Below are 20,678 nucleotides of genomic sequence, written 5' to 3' on the forward strand. Positions count from 1 at the left end.
CTTCTAAGGAGAAAAATCCCTCAGAAGCTAGGGGCTGCTTCTTAAGCCTTTGGAATTTTCCAGACTTCCTACTCATCCTACGCCTCACACTTTCATCTCTGAGCCCCCAGCAGCACCCACACAGACAACCCTTTCATCCCTCAGGTGCCTGCTGTACGTGGAATGAATGAAGGATAGCTGTGGAAAGATCACTCAAATGACAAGCTAAGGGACTTCCTGGTGGTCCATTGGCTAAGACTCCACAATCCCAGTGCAGGGGGCCTGGGTTCAATCCCTAGTCGGGGAACTAGATCGCACATGCCACAAATAAAGATCCTGTATGCTGCAACTGAGACCCAGCACAGCCAAATTAAAAATATATCAGTTCAGTTCAGTTCAGTCACTCGTGTCCGACTCTTTGCGACCCCATGAACTTCAGCACGCCAGGCCTCCCTGTCCATCACCAACTCCCAGAGTTTACCCAAACGCATGTCCACTATATATATATATATACATCTAAAAAGAAAAAAAAACTTTTTTAGAAGAATGACAGACTAGGGTCACCCACGAGGGTCCCCAGAGTCCTGGCCCTACCCACTCCCTTCCCCACATTCTAGGGGTGGGAACCTCAGAGCCTCTCATCCTCAAATCCATCCAGCCACAGCTGATGGTGACTGAGCCAACAGAGACTCCTACTGGGTCATCAGACGCTGACAGAGTCCAGGTCAGGGGCGCTGGCTGCAGCCTCAGTTGGGCATTGCACTCAGCCTGTGAAAGCTCCCTTCCTGTCTTTAGGGCACGTGTCCTGGGGTGCAAGTCACAAGTGTCCGCAGTGTGACTACATACTCTCTAGCCAGCAGTGCCCTGGCCACGTTTTAGAACATTCTAGGGAGCTTTTAAAATGTCTGAGGACCAGGCTGAAGCCCAGGTGATGTCAGTGTGTAGTCAATTTGAGAACCATCCCTCTGGTTGATCTCTTGTAAATTCAGATGGGTCTTCTTGAGGCCTGAGTACTCTGGCCCGCTCAGAGTCAGGGTTCCAGTTACGCAGGGGGTTCCCTTTACGTTTTGTCATCACAGATCAGTATACTTTCCGGGACAGTTTTCCAACAGATGACAGTAAGGAAAGTTTGTTTTCTCTAATTCATATGAAGTCATTGTTTGGGCCAACAGGGGTTGCTTCAAGGGTCCTGGGCTGTCATTTCTCTCATGGTGCTAGTGATAAAGAACTCGCCTGCTAATGCAGGAGATGTAAGAGAGGCAGGTTCAAGCCCTTGGTTAAGAAGACCCCCGGGGGAGAGAATGGCAACACACAGTATTCTTGCCTGGAGAATCCCATGGACAGAGGAGCCTGGCAGGCTACAGTCCATAGGGTCACAGGGTCAGACGTGACTGAATCGACTTAGCACATATCCCACAGAGCAATCTGGGTGAGCATCCTTCCCCTGACTTGAATGAGACCCCTGAATTGTGCCCCAAATCTTGGTACATTCTCTGTCCAAAAACACACAGGTTCCTGAATTTGGAGTTGATGGCAAGTTCAGAGTTTATCAAGGAGACAGGGTAACTCGTGTCACTTTTCTGGGCCTGGGGAACTGTGTTAGGCAGGGTTCTCCAGAGAAACAGAACTATTTGGTTGTGCGTATACATATAGAAAGAGATTTATTCTAAGGAATTGGCTCACATGATTGTGAAGGGTTTTGGCAAGCTAACAAATTGGCTTAGATGGTAAAGAATCTGCCTGCAATGTAGGAAACCCAGGTTCAGTCCCTGGGTCGGGAAGATCCCCTGGAGGAAGAAATGGCAACCCATTCCAGTATCCTCACCTGGAGAATTCCATGGACAGAGGAGCCTGGTGGACTACAGAGCATAAGGTTGCAAAGAGTTGGACACAACTCAGTGACTAACACTTTCACTTGGCAAGCTAGAGAGCCAGGAGAGCCAGGGTATGAAGCCTTGAAACCAAGAAGAAGCAATGTTTCTGTTTAAGTCTGAAGGCAGTTTGGTGAGCATCAGGCAAAAGACATTATCTCTTTTTAGGGAAGGTTCAGCCATTTGGGGCAAAAATGTGGGCCTTCAATTGATTAGGTGAGGCCCACCCCCATTGGCAGAGCAATCTGCTCCACTTAGTCTGCCAATTTAAATGTTCATCTCTTCCCAAGACACCCTCACAGACACACCCAGAATAATAGTTGACCAAATATTTGAGCACCTCATGGATCAGGCAAATTGACACATAAAATCAACCATCACAGGGATCCTTTAGGATGAGACTTTACTGGTTAGAAGATGAGAGGTTCCCTAGAAAACGCAGGAGGAGATAAATTTAATTACAGCCTCACACTGGTAATTAAACTGAGGAATCCATGAAGGTTTTGTGAGGACAGGATTCTTGGAGAAGATATCGCTCAGATCACAATGCAGCCTCCTTATAGGTTTTTTTTTTTTTTTCCAATAAAACCTCATTTTTCTTTGCACATAGGTGAGATAAACAGTAGATCAGCTGAGGATATTTTATAATCCTTAATGTGTGTGTGTGTTTATACACTAAGTCGCTCATTCGTGTCCAACTCTTTATAGCCTTTTAGATAAATATCTGTTGTTTTATTTAATCACAAAAGTTATACATGCGTATCATAGACACTTTATAAAACATGAAAAAAAAATCCAAAGTGCAAAATAAAATTATCCATAAAGCCATTGTTCAAGTATAATCATTATCACTTTTTTAAAATTAGCCTCCTTCTCTTGATGTGATTTCAGATCCATGGATGAGGACTTTATCACACTTGTCATGTGACGCGTGACCCTCCACCTCACCATATCTGAACCTCTGAATGACATCTCTGTTCCCCTCTCTTCCAGGTGAACTATGACCACTTTACTCTTGGTGTTTGTGACTCTGAGGGTCATCACAGCAGCCATCTCAGTAGAAGTTTCAGGTGAGGACATCCCCGTGTGTCTCATTTACCTGGCAGGCACTGAGGACTGGACTCGGGGGTTGGAGACCAAGCCTGGCACTGATAGTCCTGGTGCTTGATCTGGGCCATCACTTTAGAGGCCCCCCTCTCTGACTCTCCCACAGCCCCAACATTCCCTAAAAGTAAGGAATTGTAGGGCCAGTGATATGTGTCCACCCTGCTCTATTCTCCCTCTGGGTACCCAGGACGCCCAGAATTCCCTGTCCAGCTGGACCCAAGTCATTTCCAGGGCTGCATGGTTTGCTCCTCTGGGTCCATCCTTCCATGAAAGGACCACCCACCATCACCAATCTGAGCCACCAGAAGGCCAGTGGGAGAGGTGAAGGGGTGGCTGTTCGGGTGTGGACAGAGCTGGGTTGTGAGGGCCTGGATAAATACAGACCCTTCACAGTGCAGAGCTGTGAGGGAAGAAAAGGGGTCCTGATTCCCTCTCCTCCAGCGTGGCCACCACATTCCAATGCAAAACTCTAAGGGATCCAAGAATTCTAAATTTGAATCTGGTTTTTCATTTTGAAAGGTATCATTGTCAAATAAGAAGATAGAACAATTTTTAAAATAATTTATTCGTCTATTGGCTTGATGTATAGCTTTTAAATATTTAGACATATGATCCATGAGTCTCCACTTGTACTCTTTCCCTGAGACCCTTGAATACCCAGCTGGCTATACCCTGGGGTGATTTGCCCACACAGGCCAACCATTTCATGAGGGTTGGTTGAGAGCTTTAAAAACTGCAGAGCTGGGTGCTGCTGTCACTTCCAGTTGTCCCTGGAGAACCGTGTGTGCGTGATCAGTCAGTGCAGTATTGTCTGACTCTTTGTGACCCCATGGACTGTAGCCCACCAGGTTCCTCTGTCCATAGGATTCTCTAGGCAAGAATACTGGAGTGGATTGCCACACACGCCTTCAGAGGATCTTCCTGACCCAGGGACTGAACCTGAGTCTCTTATGTCTCCTGCATCGGCAGGTGGGTTCTTTACCACTAGTGCCACCTGGGAGGAACCTGCCCTGGAGAGCTACCACCACTAAAACCATGCTGTGTCCTGTGCTAGGGCGGAGCCTCAGAGGGATATTTCTGTGAAGGGCCTGCTAGTGACCCCCCAGGATATCAAAAGGTTAGGGCTGGACCCCAAACATTCCTGGCTCCCTCTTTCTTGCCTTGCTATGTATCTGCCACTCACAAATATCTGAAACATTTTTATGGTCAACCTGCAGGCTCTCCTGGAAAAAAAAGTTCAATAAGTGTATGACTGTTCATAAAAGTGCTGTTTTTTCAAAGGCTCTTTCTTTCCAATACCAGGAAGATTTTTGACTTCTAACAGAATTTGCAAACTCTCTGCATCTTCCCTATCAATACCATCTAGGTTTGTTGTTGTTGTTTTTTTTTAATGGAGTCTAATCATATCCCAACCCACCCCAGGCTGACTCTTTGCAGACTTAAACGTCTGATCTTCTCTGATGCCTCTCCAACTAGGCCCCTGAGCCCCCAACAACAGAACAGAATGACTAGTCCTTCTGCAAGGTCAGGATGGAGCCCAAAGCAGACCTCCTTAAGTGTTTGATATTTTTATATCTTAGCTTTACAAGTTGTATAAATTTTTTCTTCCCCATAGTAATTTTTTCTTGATGTTGTTCAGTCACTAAGTCATGTCCGACTCTTTGCTACCCTATGGACTGCAGCATGCCAGGCTTCTCTGTTCTTCACTATCTACCAGAGTTTGCTCAGATTCATGTCCATTGAGTTGGTGATGCCATCCAACCATCTCAACCTCTGTCATCCCCTTCTCCTCCTGCCTTCAGTCTTTCCCAGCATCAGGGTCTTTTCCAGTGAGTCAGCTCTTCACATCAGGTGGCCAAAGTATTGGAGCTTCTCCCCCAAAGTAACTTTTTACCAATTTTTGAGTCAAGCTGTCACTCCAGAAAGATGGGTTCTGTTTATCCCATGGCTTGGCATCACCTAGGGTACCCCAGTTTGAGAAACAAAGAGGTACACCTGTGAATTTCCCAATGGCCTCCTCTGCAATCCTTTCTGGCTCCATAGTTCCCATCTTGAGGCACAGAGACCAGGGGGTCTTGAGGAAGCTGCTCTGGAAAGGGAATTCCATATGACACAGGAGGCTTCCCCAGCACCAGCACAGACATTGTCATTTCCAGAAGGACTGACAGAGAGGCTGGGTGGTCCTCTCTGGGCACTAACGGCTCTGTCTCCCGCCCCATGTCTCCCTGCACAGAACCTGACAACTCGCTGAGTGTCAGCATCCCTGAACCGTCCCCGCTGCGGGTCCTCCTGGGGAGCTCCCTCACCATCCCCTGCTACTTCATCGACCCCATGCACCCCGTGACCACCGCCCCCTCCACCGCCCCCCTTGCCCCAAGAATCAAGTGGAGCCGCATTTCCAAGGAGAAGGAGGTGGTGCTGCTGGTGGCCACTGAAGGGCGGGTGCGGGTCAACAGCGCCTACCAAGACAAGGTCACGCTGCCCAACTACCCCGCCATCCCCAGCGACGCCACCCTGGAAATCCAGAACATGCGCTCCAATGACTCCGGGATCTATCGCTGCGAGGTGATGCACGGCATCGAGGACAGCCAGGCCACCCTAGAGGTCGTGGTAAAAGGTGAGAGCCTGACCGGGGGGACCCTGCTTCACCTACAGAAAGAACCAGAATGCCATCCTCACTGGTGGGCACCCAGGCTGGCTGGCTTGCAAACCCCAGCTCCTCCTCCTGCCAGTTTGCACCTCAGTTGAGTTACTTAACTTCAGTTGCTTCCTCTGTAACACGAAGCTAGTAACATCACTCTCACCAGACTCTGAGTGAATTAAATACTCCGTGGCCACAGTCACGTGTAATGAATGACAATCTGTGCTTCCCAACAATCCTGTGATTCGATTGCTTTGTGATCATCCCCATTTTACAGACAAGCAAACTGAGGTTAAGTGACTTGCCTGAAGTTTCCCAGGAAGGGAGCCAGAGCATCTCCTGACTCTCCACCCAGATGTCTTTTCCTTCCTCCACCTCCAGTTCCAGAAGCCAAAGAAAGGGATGAGGACTTTCTGGTCCCCTGCCCTCAATGGACTAAGGAATATGCTTGTGTTCTTGGTAGGCTTCAGGACTTCAGTCAGCACCATGTTTTTCCTGTTGGGTTGTTGTTCATTTGCTCAGTTCTGTCCAACTCTTCCCAACCCCATGGACTGCAGCATGCCAGGCTTAGAGAAGCCTTCACTATCTCCTGGAGTTTGCTCAAACTCGTGTCCATTGAGTTGATGATGCCATCCAGCCATCTCATCCTCTGTTTCCCCCTTCTCCTCCTGTCTTCAATCTTTCCCAGCATCAGTGTCTTTTCCAGTGAGTTGACTTTTCACATCAGGTGGCCAGAGTATTAAAGCTTCAGCTCCAGCATCAGTCCTTCCAATGAATATTCAGGGTTGATTTCCTTTAGGATTGACTGGTTTAATCTCCTTTCTGTCCAAGGGATTCTCAAGAGTCTTCTCCACCCCTACAATTCGAAAGCATTGATTCTTTGGTGCTCAGCACTCTCTGAAAGGCAGTCTGCTCCTACCTATGCCTTAAACAAGACTCTCACTGGGATGGCCCTGGGTGGAGGGGGCATCTTTCTGCAAAGCAAATATGGGGTCCTGGAATGACATGAAAAATTATGAGGAAGGCAGATTTTGATCCAAATCAAATAACCTGATTATCAGAATTATCACAGGTTTCCAAAAAGATGCCTTATAAGGTAATGAGCTCCCTGTTAATAGAAATGTTCTAGCAAAGGCAGAAGCACCCCATGCAGACATGGAGCTGGGATTCACCCATCAGCTGGAGGCCCAGCCCAGATGTCTCTATGCCCCCTTGACTCTCCCTGATTCTATAAGGGCCTGGATGAGGGGAGGCTGCACTGACCTGCCCTCTCGCTCTCCTGTGTCTTGCAGGCATCGTGTTCCATTACAGAGCCATCTCCACGCGCTACACCCTGGACTTTGACAGGGCGCAGCGGGCCTGCCTGCAGAACAGCGCCATCATCGCCACGCCCGAGCAGCTGCAGGCTGCCTATGAGGACGGCTTCCACCAGTGCGACGCCGGCTGGCTGGCCGATCAGACTGTGAGGTGAGCCCCGGGGCCACCATCGGAGTGGAGTGGGAGACGGACTGGAACGCCGACCAGCACTGAGCTGGTGCCAGCCTGATGACACCAAGGCCAGCCTGGGCTGGGGCTAGACAGATGCCTTGGCCAGTTCGAGGTCAGGTCCCAAATCCTTGGTCCTCTGTCCTGTGGTGGATGAGTGATCACTAGCAGCATAGCTCTACGTGAGCATTTTCTCCATGCAAATTATACATCATTATTCTTCCTACTCATTTTTCCCTTTACATCTTTTTTAAATTTTGGTGTTTACATATTTTTGTGAACCACTTTCTATTCTGTTTTTAATAGGGCAAGACACATGTAAATTAAGCTTTTTGGTTCATTTTTCCCTGAGCACAGCTGCTAAGGAATGGGTGGGTTGCCCAGCAAGACAGACAGAGCCTTAGAGGGCAATCATGTGAGCAAGCCTGTAAAAGCAAGATGAGACAATTCATTCGAGGTGGATCAAAGCTCCAAATGCAAAAGCCAGAACCACAAAGCCACAAGAAGAAAACAAAGGGAAATAGCTCTGTAATCTTGGGATAGGCAAAAGATCTCAGGATAAAAAAAGCCATTAACCATTAAAAAAAAAAAAAAAAAGGCAAGGTGATTCAACAGCCTAGCATAGTGCAAGAGACCACACCTCAGATACAAGAGGTACTTATATACCTCAAACCCCAGTTTTGATACTTAGAGGCTGTGTGACCTTGAACAAGTTGCTTAACATCTCTGGCCCCCACTTTCTTATAGTTTAGAGTGGTTATAGCACTTTCCTTCTTAGGTTGATGTGAGACTCCAATGATACAGAGCAAAGTTCAGCAAACTATGGCTTATGGGTCAAGTCCAACCCACTCCTTGATTCTGTAAACAAAGTTTTATGGGAACACAGCCCCGCTTGTTATTTTGTCTGTGGTTGCTTCGTTTGCACTAGGATGGCAAGGTTGAGTGGTGGGTCACAGTGGAGACCCTCTGGCCTGCAAGACCTGAAACATTTACTGTCCATCCTTTTACAGAAAAGGTTTGCAAGCCCCTGATAGAACATGTTTGGTACCAATAAATATTTAGTAAAAGGCGCCGCTTTCTGTCACCAATAGTGATGAAAACCTCCATCTCAATAAAGCTGGGAAAAATCTGTAGAAACAAGTAGCCCACAGATCTCAGCAGATCCCAGCAAACACATCAGTAAGTCACCGCTTCCTCCCACAAGGGAGGAGGGTACAAGGACACAGGTCACCGGGCCCCTCCGTCCCCCGAGTGTCACATCCCTGCCTTGGGTTCCCGGTAGGTATCCCATCCACACGCCGAGGGAAGGTTGCTATGGAGACAAGGACGAGTTTCCCGGCGTGAGAACCTACGGCATCCGGGACACCAACGAAACCTATGACGTGTACTGCTTCGCGGAGGAGATGGAGGGTGAGGCCGCCCCGCCCTCCCACGAGCCTCTACCCAGCCCCTTCTTCCTGCCGACTCCCGGGGTCACGCGGGCCTCCTCTTGGGCAGGGCGCCAATCCAGGATACCATACCCTACCTCGATATCCCTCCCAAATCCCCATCCTATCCCTGAAATACAGATACGTGGGACCAGGGCTTTCCCCAGTTAAAGACCAAACTCAGAGGAACCTGGGGATCTCCCTGGGGACTCAGGGCAGACGTGGGAAGGAGTTCCTTACCCTCCTGGCTGTGTCTTTTGCAGGCGAGGTCTTCTATGCAACATCCCCGGAGAAGTTCACCTTCCAAGAGGCAGCCAACGAGTGCCGGCGGCTGGGCGCCCGGCTGGCCACCACGGGCCAACTCTACCTGGCCTGGCAGGGTGGCATGGACATGTGCAGCGCCGGCTGGCTGGCTGACCGCAGCGTGCGATACCCCATCTCCAAGGCCCGGCCTAACTGCGGGGGCAACCTCCTGGGAGTGAGGACCGTCTACCTGCACGCCAACCAGACGGGCTACCCTGACCCTTCATCCCGCTATGACGCCATCTGCTACACAGGTGGGTTTGGGCTGGAGGCATTTCGGTGGGGAGCATGCCACCGAAATGGGGACCCAGAGGATGAAATCTTAGAATGGGGAGTTGGGTTTTACCTCCTTCAAGGGTCCACTGGGTACCTGAACCCCATGTCTTGGCACCCCCTATTTTCATGGATTCCTCGGGAAGCTAGAATCACTGCAGCCTGCAGTGTACCCAGTCCTATCTCATCAGCCCAGAACTGGGAGGAAACATGATATTCAGAGACTGTTTTCTCAAGTTTGAATCACGTCTCTGCCACTCACTCCTGGACAGCTGTGACAAAGTCAAGGCCCTGGAGCGTCACTTTCCTTATCTGTCTAATGGGAAGATGTGGGGGCCTGACTTGAGACTGTGCGCCACAGGAGGGCGCTGTGATCCACCCTTTTTTAAATTTTAAAAGTATTTTTTAATTGAAGGATAATTGCTCTACAGAATTGAGTTGCTTTCTGTCAAACAATCAGCCATAGGTATACACATGTGCCCTCCCTCTTGAGCCTCCCTCCCACCTTCCTCTCTGCAGTTACCCTTTTTAATTGAATTCACTTCAAAATGAGGGCCATAGTGTTACTTAAGAGTGGGAAAAAGGTTTTGACAAGGACTTTATTGTGAACATTTAGACTAAAACTTTTTTAAAAGTTTGTATCCTGTATTTTACACTGTCTAGGGTTATTTGTGCAAAAATAATTAGAATTACCCCCAAAAGCTTCTCTTCACTTTTCAATATTCCCACCACCCTTTTTGCAGTTGTAGCATCCTCATGAATGCTCTCTTTATTCATTACTAAGTGGCTTATTTGTTCATGACTGAGGCAGGCAGTTCTCTCACTTTCATCAATTTCATGAGCTCCTGCATCTTTGGGAAGATTTTTTCATTTCTCTTTCTAATTGATTTACATTGTCCCATTGGCTAGTTCTAACATCAGAGCCTCAGCAGGTGCTCACAAGATAGGTAAGGAAGCAACTGGCTGGCATTACTCAGGAAGGGATATTGGAATAAGATGGTTTTAATAAGCAGTGAGCTGATTGGTCAGGGTCTTGTGCTATGGTGACTGCATATTCTTGCAATCTAGGGAACTCCTATAATAAATACTCAAGCCATTGAGGTCTCCAGCAATGGACCCAGCCAGGTGCCTGGCACACAGTAGGTGCTTTCTTTTCTTAGCAGAGGAGGGGAGCATCTGATATTCATCTCCATCAGGCCAGCCCCAGGCCAAGCACTAATGCCTGTCTCTGCCCCCTGCCCCAGGTGAAGACTTTGTGGACATCCCAGAAAGCTTTTTCGGGGTGGGCGGTGAGGAGGACATCACCATCCAGACGGTGACCTGGCCTGACGTGGAGCTGCCCCTGCCCCGAAATATCACTGAGGGTGAAGCCCGAGGCAGCGTGATCCTCACGGCAAAGCCCGACTTTGAAGTCTCCCCCACCGCCCCGGAACCCGAGGAGCCTTTCACGTTTGTCCCTGAAGTAAGGGCCACTGCATTCCCCGAAGTAGAGAACAGGACTGAAGAGGCCACCCGGCCCTGGGCCTTTCCCAGAGAGTCCACCCCCGGCCTGGGAGCCCCCACGGCCTTCACCAGCGAGGACCTCGTCGTGCAGGTGACCTTAGCCCCAGGTGCGGCTGAGGTCCCTGGGCAGCCACGACTGCCAGGGGGTAAGTGTCCGCTGCTCAAGGGGCTGCATCCAGGGCTGGGGAAAGGGCTTGGTCTGGGGTCTTCTGTGTGCAGTGCAGGAAGTGCTCAGTCATTCTGTCATGTCCGACTCCTTGCGACCCCACAGACTGTGCCCGCCAGGCTCCTCTGTCCGTGGAATTCTCCAGGCAAGGATCCTGGAGTGGGTTGCCATTTCCCTTCTCCGGGGGATCTTCCCAACCTAGGGAATCGAACCTGCGTCTCCTGCACTGGCAGGCAGATTCTTTACCACTGAGCCACCTGGGTGGAGGTTCTTCTGTACTTTCAACTTCACCTGGGATGTGAGACAAGTGTCCCTCCCCTCAGACTCAGCTCTCCTCACTTGTGAAACAAGAAACAAAGGGGATGGGCCACACCACTGGTGCTCACGCTCTTTTATGGGTGTGCGGCTCTTTGTCACAAAGCATTTCCTTCAAATGAAGTCAGAGGTAAAAACCAAAGAATGTATCAACAGGCAGAGGTGAAGGGCAAAGGAAAACCAGGGCTCTTCTGCCCATGGGCCCTCCTTGCCCCAACAGGCACTTCTGCAGAATAGAGCCGCTGAACTCGGCTGCAATAGGTACCCTCAGGGCTTCTCACAACACTGGCCCTCCAGAACAGAGGTCTGCAGACTGTGGTCCATGGACCAAACCTAGCTGTAGCCCATGTTCAGTTCTTCTGTGGCCCATGAACTGAGAATTAAAAAGCTTTTTAAGTAGTTGAGGGGGAAAGTCCAAAGAAAATAACATTTTGTGATGTATTGTGAAAATTACATAAAATTCAAATTTTAATGTCCACAAATAAAGTTTGACTGGAACAAAGTCACACCCATTTGGTAACATGTTGTCTGTAGCCATTTAGGGCCGTTTAGGGCTATCAGGGTGGGATCAAGTAGATGTACAAAACCCATTTAGCCCACAAAGTCTGAAATGTGTTCTATCAGGCTTTTTCCAGAAAATGTTTGCCACCTCGGTTCTGGGATGGTGTTGTTTCAGGTGCTCAATAAATGTCTGGATGGGGACTTCCCTGGCAGTCCAGTGGTTAAGACTCTGCACTTCCAATGAATGAAGCGTGGCTTCAATCCCTGGTCAGGAAACTAAGATCCCACATGCCAGGTGCCAAAAAAATAAATAAATATTTGAATAATTGGGATGTCACATCACATGGAACTTGGCTGTTTCCAAAACTCGAGTCCATGAATAGGAAAGACGTACTGGGGTGGCCTCCAGCAGGACCTTGGTAGTGTCTCCACTGGGGGTGGGGCAGATGGCCACCACCATCCACCTTCACTCCCATGATGCACCAAGTGAGATGTCAGCCTGAATCACGCAGGTAAATACAGTATGTTGAGAAGGAAGAATTGCTTAGAAGTTTGAGGGTAAGGCCAACAATAACTGTGTCCCGGGTTGGCTCAGGGCTGGAGAGACCCTCACTCCCTCCACGTGGCTGCCACCCATAAAGGTGCCAATGGATAGGTGAGCATCTAACACAGGACAGGATAAGAATGTAGGGGAGACTCAGATTAGGAATCCATCTACAACTGGATGTAAACTGACCAGTCACCCAGGGAAGTATCAAAAACCAATGTGTGTCCAGTTAAATGCAACAGGGGAGGCAGAGTGAGTGGAGGTTCATGCACAGGCTGTGCCCTGTGCTCATGCCCCGACATATACCCAGTGCACCAGCACAAACTCTTGCAGCTATTTTCAGGAGGACCACCTACCCCCTGAACCCGGGACTTTGGGCCAAGTGGAAGAAAGGCAGTGGTTTGATAGATTTGTTTGATGTTTTTCTTTGTCCTTCTCTGTGTTTTCCAAATGCTCTGCAGTGATCACTTATTCTTTTTATACTAAGAGCAAGTGCCTTTGTTTTCAAGAGTCTGGGGACAAATGAGCAGCCTTGGAGTGAGGAAGCCAGAATGAAGGGTTGGGGACACCCATGGCAGAAGGTTCCTAGAAGGCTTTCTCGGGAAGGTGAATTTCAGGAGCAGTTTGAACGAGCAGAGATACCAACTTGACAAGGAATCAGATGGGGAATAGAAAAGGAAGGAGGGGATGAAAAGAGGTCATTCCTCAAGGAGCCAGGGCACCTTCCACACCTGCAAAGCCTTGAGAACCAGGTACCACAGACGTTGGCATTGTGGCCCTTGGTCCATGCCCTGATCCTGACCTGTCTCACCTCTGCCTCTCCTCCCCACCCAGGAGTCGTGTTCCACTACCGCCCAGGCTCCTCCCGCTACTCGCTGACCTTTGAGGAGGCCAAGCAGGCCTGCCTGCGCACCGGGGCCATCATCGCCTCGCCCGAGCAGCTCCAGGCCGCCTATGAAGCAGGCTACGAGCAGTGTGACGCCGGCTGGCTGCAGGACCAGACAGTCAGGTGACAGACGAGCTGGGCTCCCCTGCCAGTCCAAACCCCACCGTGCGAGGTCAGGCTTGGGGAGCCTGAGCCTGCGGCACCCACCACACTATGTGCTCTGTTAATTAGTGGCTCCTGGCTGACCCCTTAATTTCTCCCCCAGAACCAAACCGTATTCTGAGAGGGCGGGAATGGATCCCAGGAGACATTAACTCCTTGGTCATATCTCCTCAAAAAACATATTGAGAGCTCCTTGTCAAGCCCCCCAGTCCTCACCAGCCTGACCCTTCCATGCCATGGGCTTTCTTCTGAAGCCAGGAATCCCTCAGTGGCCCCCAGGCGGCCCCATCCCCAGCTGCACAGGGAACATGTTGCATGAGAGATTCCTTCCTGTTTTTTTGTTTTTGTTTTTTTTGGCTGCACTGGGTCTTCACTGCTGCTTGTGGACCTCCTCTAGTTGTGGCAAGTGGGGGCTACTCTCTAGTTACCGTGGCAGTCTTCTCACTGTGGTGGCTTCTCTCATTGCATAGCATGGGCTTCAGGGTGTGTGGCTTCAGTGGTTGCAGTGCATGGGCTCAGTAATTGTGCCTCATGGGCTTAGTTGCCCCACAGCATGTGGGATCTTCCCAGACCAGGGATTGAACCCGTGTCCCCTGCACTGGCAGGCAGATTCTTAACCACTGGCACACCAGGGAAGTCCTCCTTCCTGGTTTGAACCCTTCAGGAGACCTGCCGGCCTCACCCTGGGGCCCCGCATCCCCAGTTTTCTAGAACAAGCTCTCACCTGCCCCTCCCACCTCCCCTGCAGATACCCCATTGTGAGCCCGCGGACCCCCTGTGTGGGTGACAAGGACAGCAGCCCGGGGGTCCGGACCTACGGCGTGCGGCCACCATCAGAAACCTACGATGTCTACTGCTACGTGGACAGACTCGAGGGTACAGGCCCTGTTCTCACATTTCGGGCTGAGGAAGGGTGAGGGGACTGATGCGGAGATGCAGAGGAGGGGGAATCCACCTAGTCCAGTTCTCACCTGAGCAGGCAGCCAGGAAAGGATCCTATTTAAGAAAGAAGGCCTTCCCAGTCCCTCTCTCAGGTCAGGCCCCTTGTCTGCCTCTAAGATGATTCATGTGGATTCCCCAGCATTGCAGGGAACCATTGGTTTCTTGAAAAAGCAGTAAGTTCTATAGATAAATGAATTAATTTACTTGTACCAGAAAATGTTATATGCACCTTCTGCCTCATTGAGAGTCTCAATGCCCATGAACAAATCAAAGACTCTGAGAAGTCCTGCATTAAAAAAAAAAAAAAAAAACCAACCTCTTCAACTCTGCTTAACCAAGCATCATCCAAGCTTAATGAAACATAGACCCTTTCTTTGGTCTTATTTCTTATCATTTCAATTAAAATCACCAAATTACTGTCCCACTGAATGCAATCTTGGAAATGCTGACATTCTGGAGAGATTTCAACACTGTCACTCACTTGTTTGGGGACCTGGGCAAGTTACTTAACCACTCTAGGCCTCAGTTTCCTCATCTATAAAATGGAGCTGATTTATGCTTATATCAGAGACTTCACTGAATATTAAATGAGATGTGCATGAAAAGTGCCTGGTATAAGCAGGTATTCAATAAATGTGAAATTCCTCCCCCCAGATCAGACACAGACCCCAGTATTGTTCTGGGTGTTGGGACTCCAACCCCTAAGAGTGGCCACAGGCCCCGCTCCCTGAGTTCACAGGACGCGGATGGGGCCACAGGTCCATAGCATTCAGTGCTCCATGATTAAGTGCTGAGGTTTAGGGGAGCACGGGATGCCCAGGAGTGCCTCTCTTAGACAGAAGAGGGGGTGCCTACATGTGACTGGAGAATCCAGAGAGAAAGAAGGGAAGTTGTTCTCATGGAGAGTGACTAACTTGTCTTAGTGCAGCTGCCCTGCCCCTGGGTGAGCAGCAGCTGCTCTGGCCGTGGGCACAGAGGCTCACACCTGCCACCTGCCTCTACCCCCAGGGGAGGTGTTCTTCGCCACACGCCTGGAGCAGTTCACCTTCTGGGAAGCCCAGGAGTTCTGTGAATCCCAAAACGCCACTCTGGCCACCACAGGCCAGCTCTATGCTGCCTGGAGCCGTGGTCTGGACAAGTGCTACGCCGGCTGGCTGGCTGACGGCAGCCTCCGCTACCCCATCGTCACCCCAAGGCCCGCCTGTGGCGGGGACAAACCGGGCGTGAGAACCGTCTACCTCTACCCCAACCAGACGGGCCTCCTGGATCCGCTGTCCCGGCACCACGCCTTCTGCTTCCGAGGTTTGTGTCCTCATCTCCCCTTCAGCCCCGCTCTGTCTTGGGGGTGACCCCCCCAGGCTCATCCTCCTGATCTCTGCCCATCCATCACAGCAAAGAGGAAAAAGTTCAGTCCCTCTGCACAGGATGACCTTAGGCTTTGACTCTGTGGCAAGTACATCTTTCTAATGTGCCCCCAGAGACACATAAAGAGAAACAAGTAAGAACTTAGGTTCCAAAATCAGGCAGATCTGAATTTTAATTATGACTCTGCTGCTTCGTAGCTGTGTGACCTTGGGCGAGTCACTTAGTCTCTCTGTTTCTCTGCTTTCTCTATAAAATAATGATATAATATTTCCTACCTCGAATTGTTGCTGCAAGGATTAACTGGGGTAGTACATACAGAACACTTAGCATAGTACCTGGGAAATAGTAAATGCTCAATAAATGTTAGCTTTGCAAATAAATAACACACATATATGTTGTGTGTATGTGTGTATATAAGTATATATACAGTTTTGAATAGTACAGCCTGGTCAAACTTTCATCTGCTTCTAAATATTTCTGTGATGAGTTTAGTCAAATTATTATTCACTGAGCACCAAAAATTCACATTTCTAACTGACCCATGCTGAGGACTCTATGCCATGTTATTGGAGTTCTGAGAGGGATGTCGTCGACTCAGTGGGCATGGCCAGGGCATGGCCAGGGCATGGCCAAGGACTGGCTGGGCTCTGATTAGATGAGTTCTTACAGGGTCCATGGGTCCAGATACACTGCCCAGAATGTAGACTGTAGTACTGGCTTGTGCCATATTTTACATATACATCAAAACTCAGTATATTTATAATTTCCTGTGAATATGTAATTATTTCAAAATAAAGTTAATTTTTTAGAAAAACCCCCAAGGGACTTCCCTGCTAGTCCAGTAGATAAGACTTAGCCTTCCAATGCAGGGAGCATGGGTTCAATCCCTGGTCAGGGAGCTAGGATCCCACATTCCTTGTGGCCAAAAAAACAAAACATAGAACAGAAACAATATTGTAATAAATTCAATAGAGACTTTATAAATGGTCTAAATCAAAAAAAGAGGGGGGATCTCTAAAAAAACAAACAAACGTTGAACGTCCCAAAGTTTCCAAGACTTTCAGTCCTAAGTCACTTCAGTCGTGTCCGACTTTTTGCGACCCTAGGGACCATAGCCCACCAAGATCCTGTCTATGGGATTCTCCAGGCAACAATACTGGAGTGGGTTGCCATGCCCTCCTCCAGAGGATCTTCCTGACCCAAGAATCAAACCCATATCTCTTATGTCTCCTGCATCAGCGGACTGGGTTCTTTACCATTAGCCCCACCTGGGAAGCCCCAGGGTCACCTTTTAAAACCTAATTCGAAGAAAGTTCAGTCTCACTCTGTCAGTCAAGAAAGCCAATCCCTTCCCAGAGGATTTGATGAGGCCCTTGCCCCAGCACCCCTCTCCTTGCTCTGGACATCAGAAGTCAAGCCAATTAGCCCCCCAGTAAATTCTCAGCCAAGCATCTCTACCGTCCATGCCCGACCCTCTGTAGACTCAGCCTTTTATATATCTGCTGAGAAACCTGGCTTCCTTCCCAATCAAGTGCACAAAACCAGAACAGTTACTCCCAGTCAATGAATCCTGCCTTCACCATCCAGTGCCAGGATGGCTTCATGCATGTTAAATAGCACTCTCCTGATTTTGATCCAGGAACAACATCATTTGGAACATCATTTCTGTCCCCAAGAAAGGCAGCATCATTGCAGTACTTAAGAGCGGAGAGTCTGACATCAGATCATGCTGTTTGCTCAGTCACTCAGTCATGTCCGACTCTTTTGCGACCCCATGGACTGTAGCCTGTCAGGCTCCTCTGTCTATGGAATTCTGCAGGCAAGAATACTGGAGCAGGTTACCATTTCCTCCTTCAGGGGATCTTCTGACCCAGGGATCAAGCCCACATGTCTTGCATCTCCTGCATTCGCAGGTGGATTCTTTACCACTACAACCACCTGGGAAGCCCCTGGCACCAGATACTTGGGCCCATGGACTAGATTTGTCACTTAGAAGCCACTGACACTGGGAAAGTCACTTAACCTTAGTTTCCCTGTCTGTAAGTGAGATAATGTATCTCTCTCACATGGCTGTTGTGGGATAAAATGATTTTATCTTATTTTAAAATATTTGTTTATTTATTTGGCTGTGCTGGGTCTTAGTTACGGCACGCAGGATCTTTAGTTGTGACAGGAGAGATCTTTAGTTGCTCCACACAAACTCTTAGTTGCAGTGTATGGGATCTGGTTTCCTGACCTGGAATTGAACCCAGGCTCCTGCATTGGAAGCACTGAGTCTCAGCCACTGGATCACCAGGGAAGTCCCCTAAGATGATTTTATGCATTGATGCATCACACCTTTAAACAATGCCTGGCATGTATAATAGATTCTGCAAAAGAGGTGCCCCAGACCACTGAAATAAAGTGCTGATGGTATGTGCATATTGATATAGTTGAAGCAAACACCTCTTATTAATTAAGGACAAACGTCATTTCACTGGACTGGGTAGGGGTTGGAAGTCCAAGGACTAGCAAGATTTGTGCACAAGCCTGGCCCACCTCATGGGCCCCTGGGTCCCCTGAAGAAGGGCCAGCCTGGGGTGGGTCACTGGTAAGGAGCCCCCAGCCCTCACCACACATGTCCTCTTTAGGTGTTTCAGCGGCGCCCTCTCCAGAAGAAGAGGAGGGTAGTGCACCCACAGCAGGCCCTGACGTGGAGGAGTGGATGGTGACACAAGTGGGGCCTGGCGTGGCTGCTGTCCCCATCGGGGAGGAGACGACTGCAATCCCAGGCTTCACCGTTGAGCCAGAAAACAAGACGGAATGGGAACTTGCCTACACCCCAGCGGGCACTTTGCCACTACCAGGTCCGTCCGGGCTCTCCTGCATGTCCTGCTGCCTCCCTGGGCCAGGGTGTGGCCTGGAAGGGGGGAGGAGGAAGTGTTCTCTCCCTGGGACCCGTGATCTGTTTCCCCAGCCCTGACCCCCAGCCCTGATTTTATTTAAGTGTGCTGCCATGGGTAACTTCAGCCACCTCAGCAGGCATCCAGGACCAATCCTAAGGGAGAAAAAGGGCAGCTTTGTTCATAAAACACACCTCTTCTCTCTCTCTCTTTCACTCTCTCTACACTCACTTATCTTCCAGCTACACGCCCCAAATGCCCAGCACTGTATCAACTGGAGGACTCTCACTTACTCTGTGCTCCTGCATTCACACCTCTACTCCCTAACCTCTTAAAACTCTTGTGGGAAGGACTGCAACAGAGGGAAAAGGACCTGGGAGGGGGTAGCTGTTGGCAGTCCCACTGTGACCTGTCTTCTCTTGCTTTTTATTTTTTTTATTTTATTTTATTTTTTAACTTTACAATATTGTATTGGTTTTGCCATATATCAACATGAATCTGCCACAGGTATACACGTGTTCCCCATCCTGAACCCTCCTCCCTCCTCCCTCCCCATACCATCCCTCTGGGTCATCCCAGTGCACCAGCCCCAAGCATCCAGTATCATGCATCGAACCTGGACTGGCGAGTCGTTTCATATATGGTATTATACATGTTTCAATGCCATTCTCCCAAATCATCCCGCCCTTTCCCTCTCCCAGAGTCCAAAAGACTGTTCTATAAGAAAAACACCATTACAGTATACTAACGCATATATATGGAATTTAGAAAGATGGTAACAATAACCCTGTATATGAGACAGCAAAAGAGACACTGATGTATAGACCTGTCTTGTCTTGTTTCTCCATCTGAGTCCTTTTTTTGGGCCAGGTGTCCCCAGTCAGAACTTCCTGAGCAACAGCTGTCATGATTAAATCACATGGGACTTGCTGGGATGAAATCCACGGACTCCAAACCCTATTGGAAAAAGCATTTAGTAGGCATCAGGTTTAGGAAATCCTGACTTACAGAAACATTAATAGCACCCAACCACAACCCCCACCATTGCAGAGCTTCTCAGAGCCTTGGATGTGCTAATATGCTCTGTAAAGCAGAGAGGGCAGTGTATTCAGTGGGTCCCAAATGAATGTGACCACAGGGTCTTTTTTTTTTTTTCCATGGAACATTTTTAACATAGCCCACTTTGGGTAAGGCTGATTTATAGTGATGCACAGTAACCTGTGTATACCTGGCAGAGTCAGTTTGCCCAGGGTCACATGCATTTGAAGACAGGAATATATCAAAGCTTCCCACTAATTCATCCAGTCACTCAGTCAGTGCACAGTCCCCAAGCAATCCGGCCACACTAAGTGCTCCTCTGGGTGCTGGAAATGCAAACCCAGAAGGTAAAGTCACATCAGTGGAGTAAGTAGAATTTTCATTCAGAGACCTCACCCAGCAGTCACACCTGCTCCAGGCCCATTCCTCGCCCTTCACCAGGACAGGAAGAACTGAGTCCTCTTGGGTATGAGTGTGTGGCTTGGCACAGGACTCGGGCAGCCAGTAACAGAAGTTATTCACGGGAGGGGACTCCAGTGGCCCCACAGAAATATTTCCCAATATTTCGTCAGTTCCCTACCACCTCACTGATTTGAGCCATATGGGGAACAATCTCTACTGCTGTTAACTCTGGACCTTTTTCTTTAAATTGACTTGCTTTTGACAAGAAACCAAAAATGTAATGTCTGTAAGTGGCTATTTTCTGATTTGTGGTGTGTGTATATATTTATGTGTATGTGTATGCGTGTGGGGAAATTCCCCAGTGGCTCAGTGGTAAAGAAACTGCCTGCAATGCGGGAGACCTGGGTTTGAGTCCTGGGTTGGGAAAGATCCCCTGGAGGAAGGCATGGCAACCCACTCTAGTATCCATGCCTGGAGAATCCCATGGACAGGGGAGTCTGGCGGGCTACAGTCTATGAGGTCACAAAGAGTCGGACACGATTGAAGTGACAGCATGCATGCTCGCATGTGTATATGTGTTTAAATAGATAGATAAATATCCACCTAAAATCCTCTTGCATGCATTCCACCACAGTTCCTGAGCTCCCCACCCTTATCCAGCATTCTCCAGTGAGAGTAGGCTGTGAGCCTGACCACTGGGACCCAGCACCCTCTGTGCTCAGGTTCTCTGCCTGGGAAATTAGCCCAAAAATACATGCAAGGTACAATCCCAGCTAGTTATTTTTCAATGCCAAAGGAAACAGGACATAAAGGAAATAATATAACCATAATTATTTAGAGTTATGGGGTTTCCTTTTCTCTCTCTCTCTCTTTTCCAAATCCT

The 20,678-nt window shown here is 49.1% G+C and overlaps 1 protein-coding gene across 1 annotated transcript in view; it reads left to right on the forward strand.

The window, feature by feature from the left end:
• Positions 1-20,678, forward strand: part of ACAN (aggrecan) — a 68,929-nt gene that overhangs the window by 26,091 nt on the left and 22,160 nt on the right. The window contains exons 2-11 of the mRNA XM_070775099.1: positions 2,844-2,920; positions 5,191-5,574; positions 6,891-7,065; positions 8,366-8,493; positions 8,774-9,067; positions 10,331-10,735; positions 12,953-13,127; positions 13,915-14,042; positions 15,117-15,410; positions 18,104-18,319. Coding sequence (XP_070631200.1) covers positions 2,851-2,920; positions 5,191-5,574; positions 6,891-7,065; positions 8,366-8,493; positions 8,774-9,067; positions 10,331-10,735; positions 12,953-13,127; positions 13,915-14,042; positions 15,117-15,410; positions 18,104-18,319 — 2,269 coding nt within the window. The 5' untranslated portion in view covers positions 2,844-2,850. The remainder of the gene's footprint in view (positions 1-2,843; positions 2,921-5,190; positions 5,575-6,890; positions 7,066-8,365; positions 8,494-8,773; positions 9,068-10,330; positions 10,736-12,952; positions 13,128-13,914; positions 14,043-15,116; positions 15,411-18,103; positions 18,320-20,678) is intronic.

Source organism: Bos indicus, chromosome 21 (genome assembly GCF_029378745.1).
Source record: "Bos indicus isolate NIAB-ARS_2022 breed Sahiwal x Tharparkar chromosome 21, NIAB-ARS_B.indTharparkar_mat_pri_1.0, whole genome shotgun sequence".
NCBI classification, from domain to species: Eukaryota; Metazoa; Chordata; class Mammalia; order Artiodactyla; family Bovidae; genus Bos; species Bos indicus.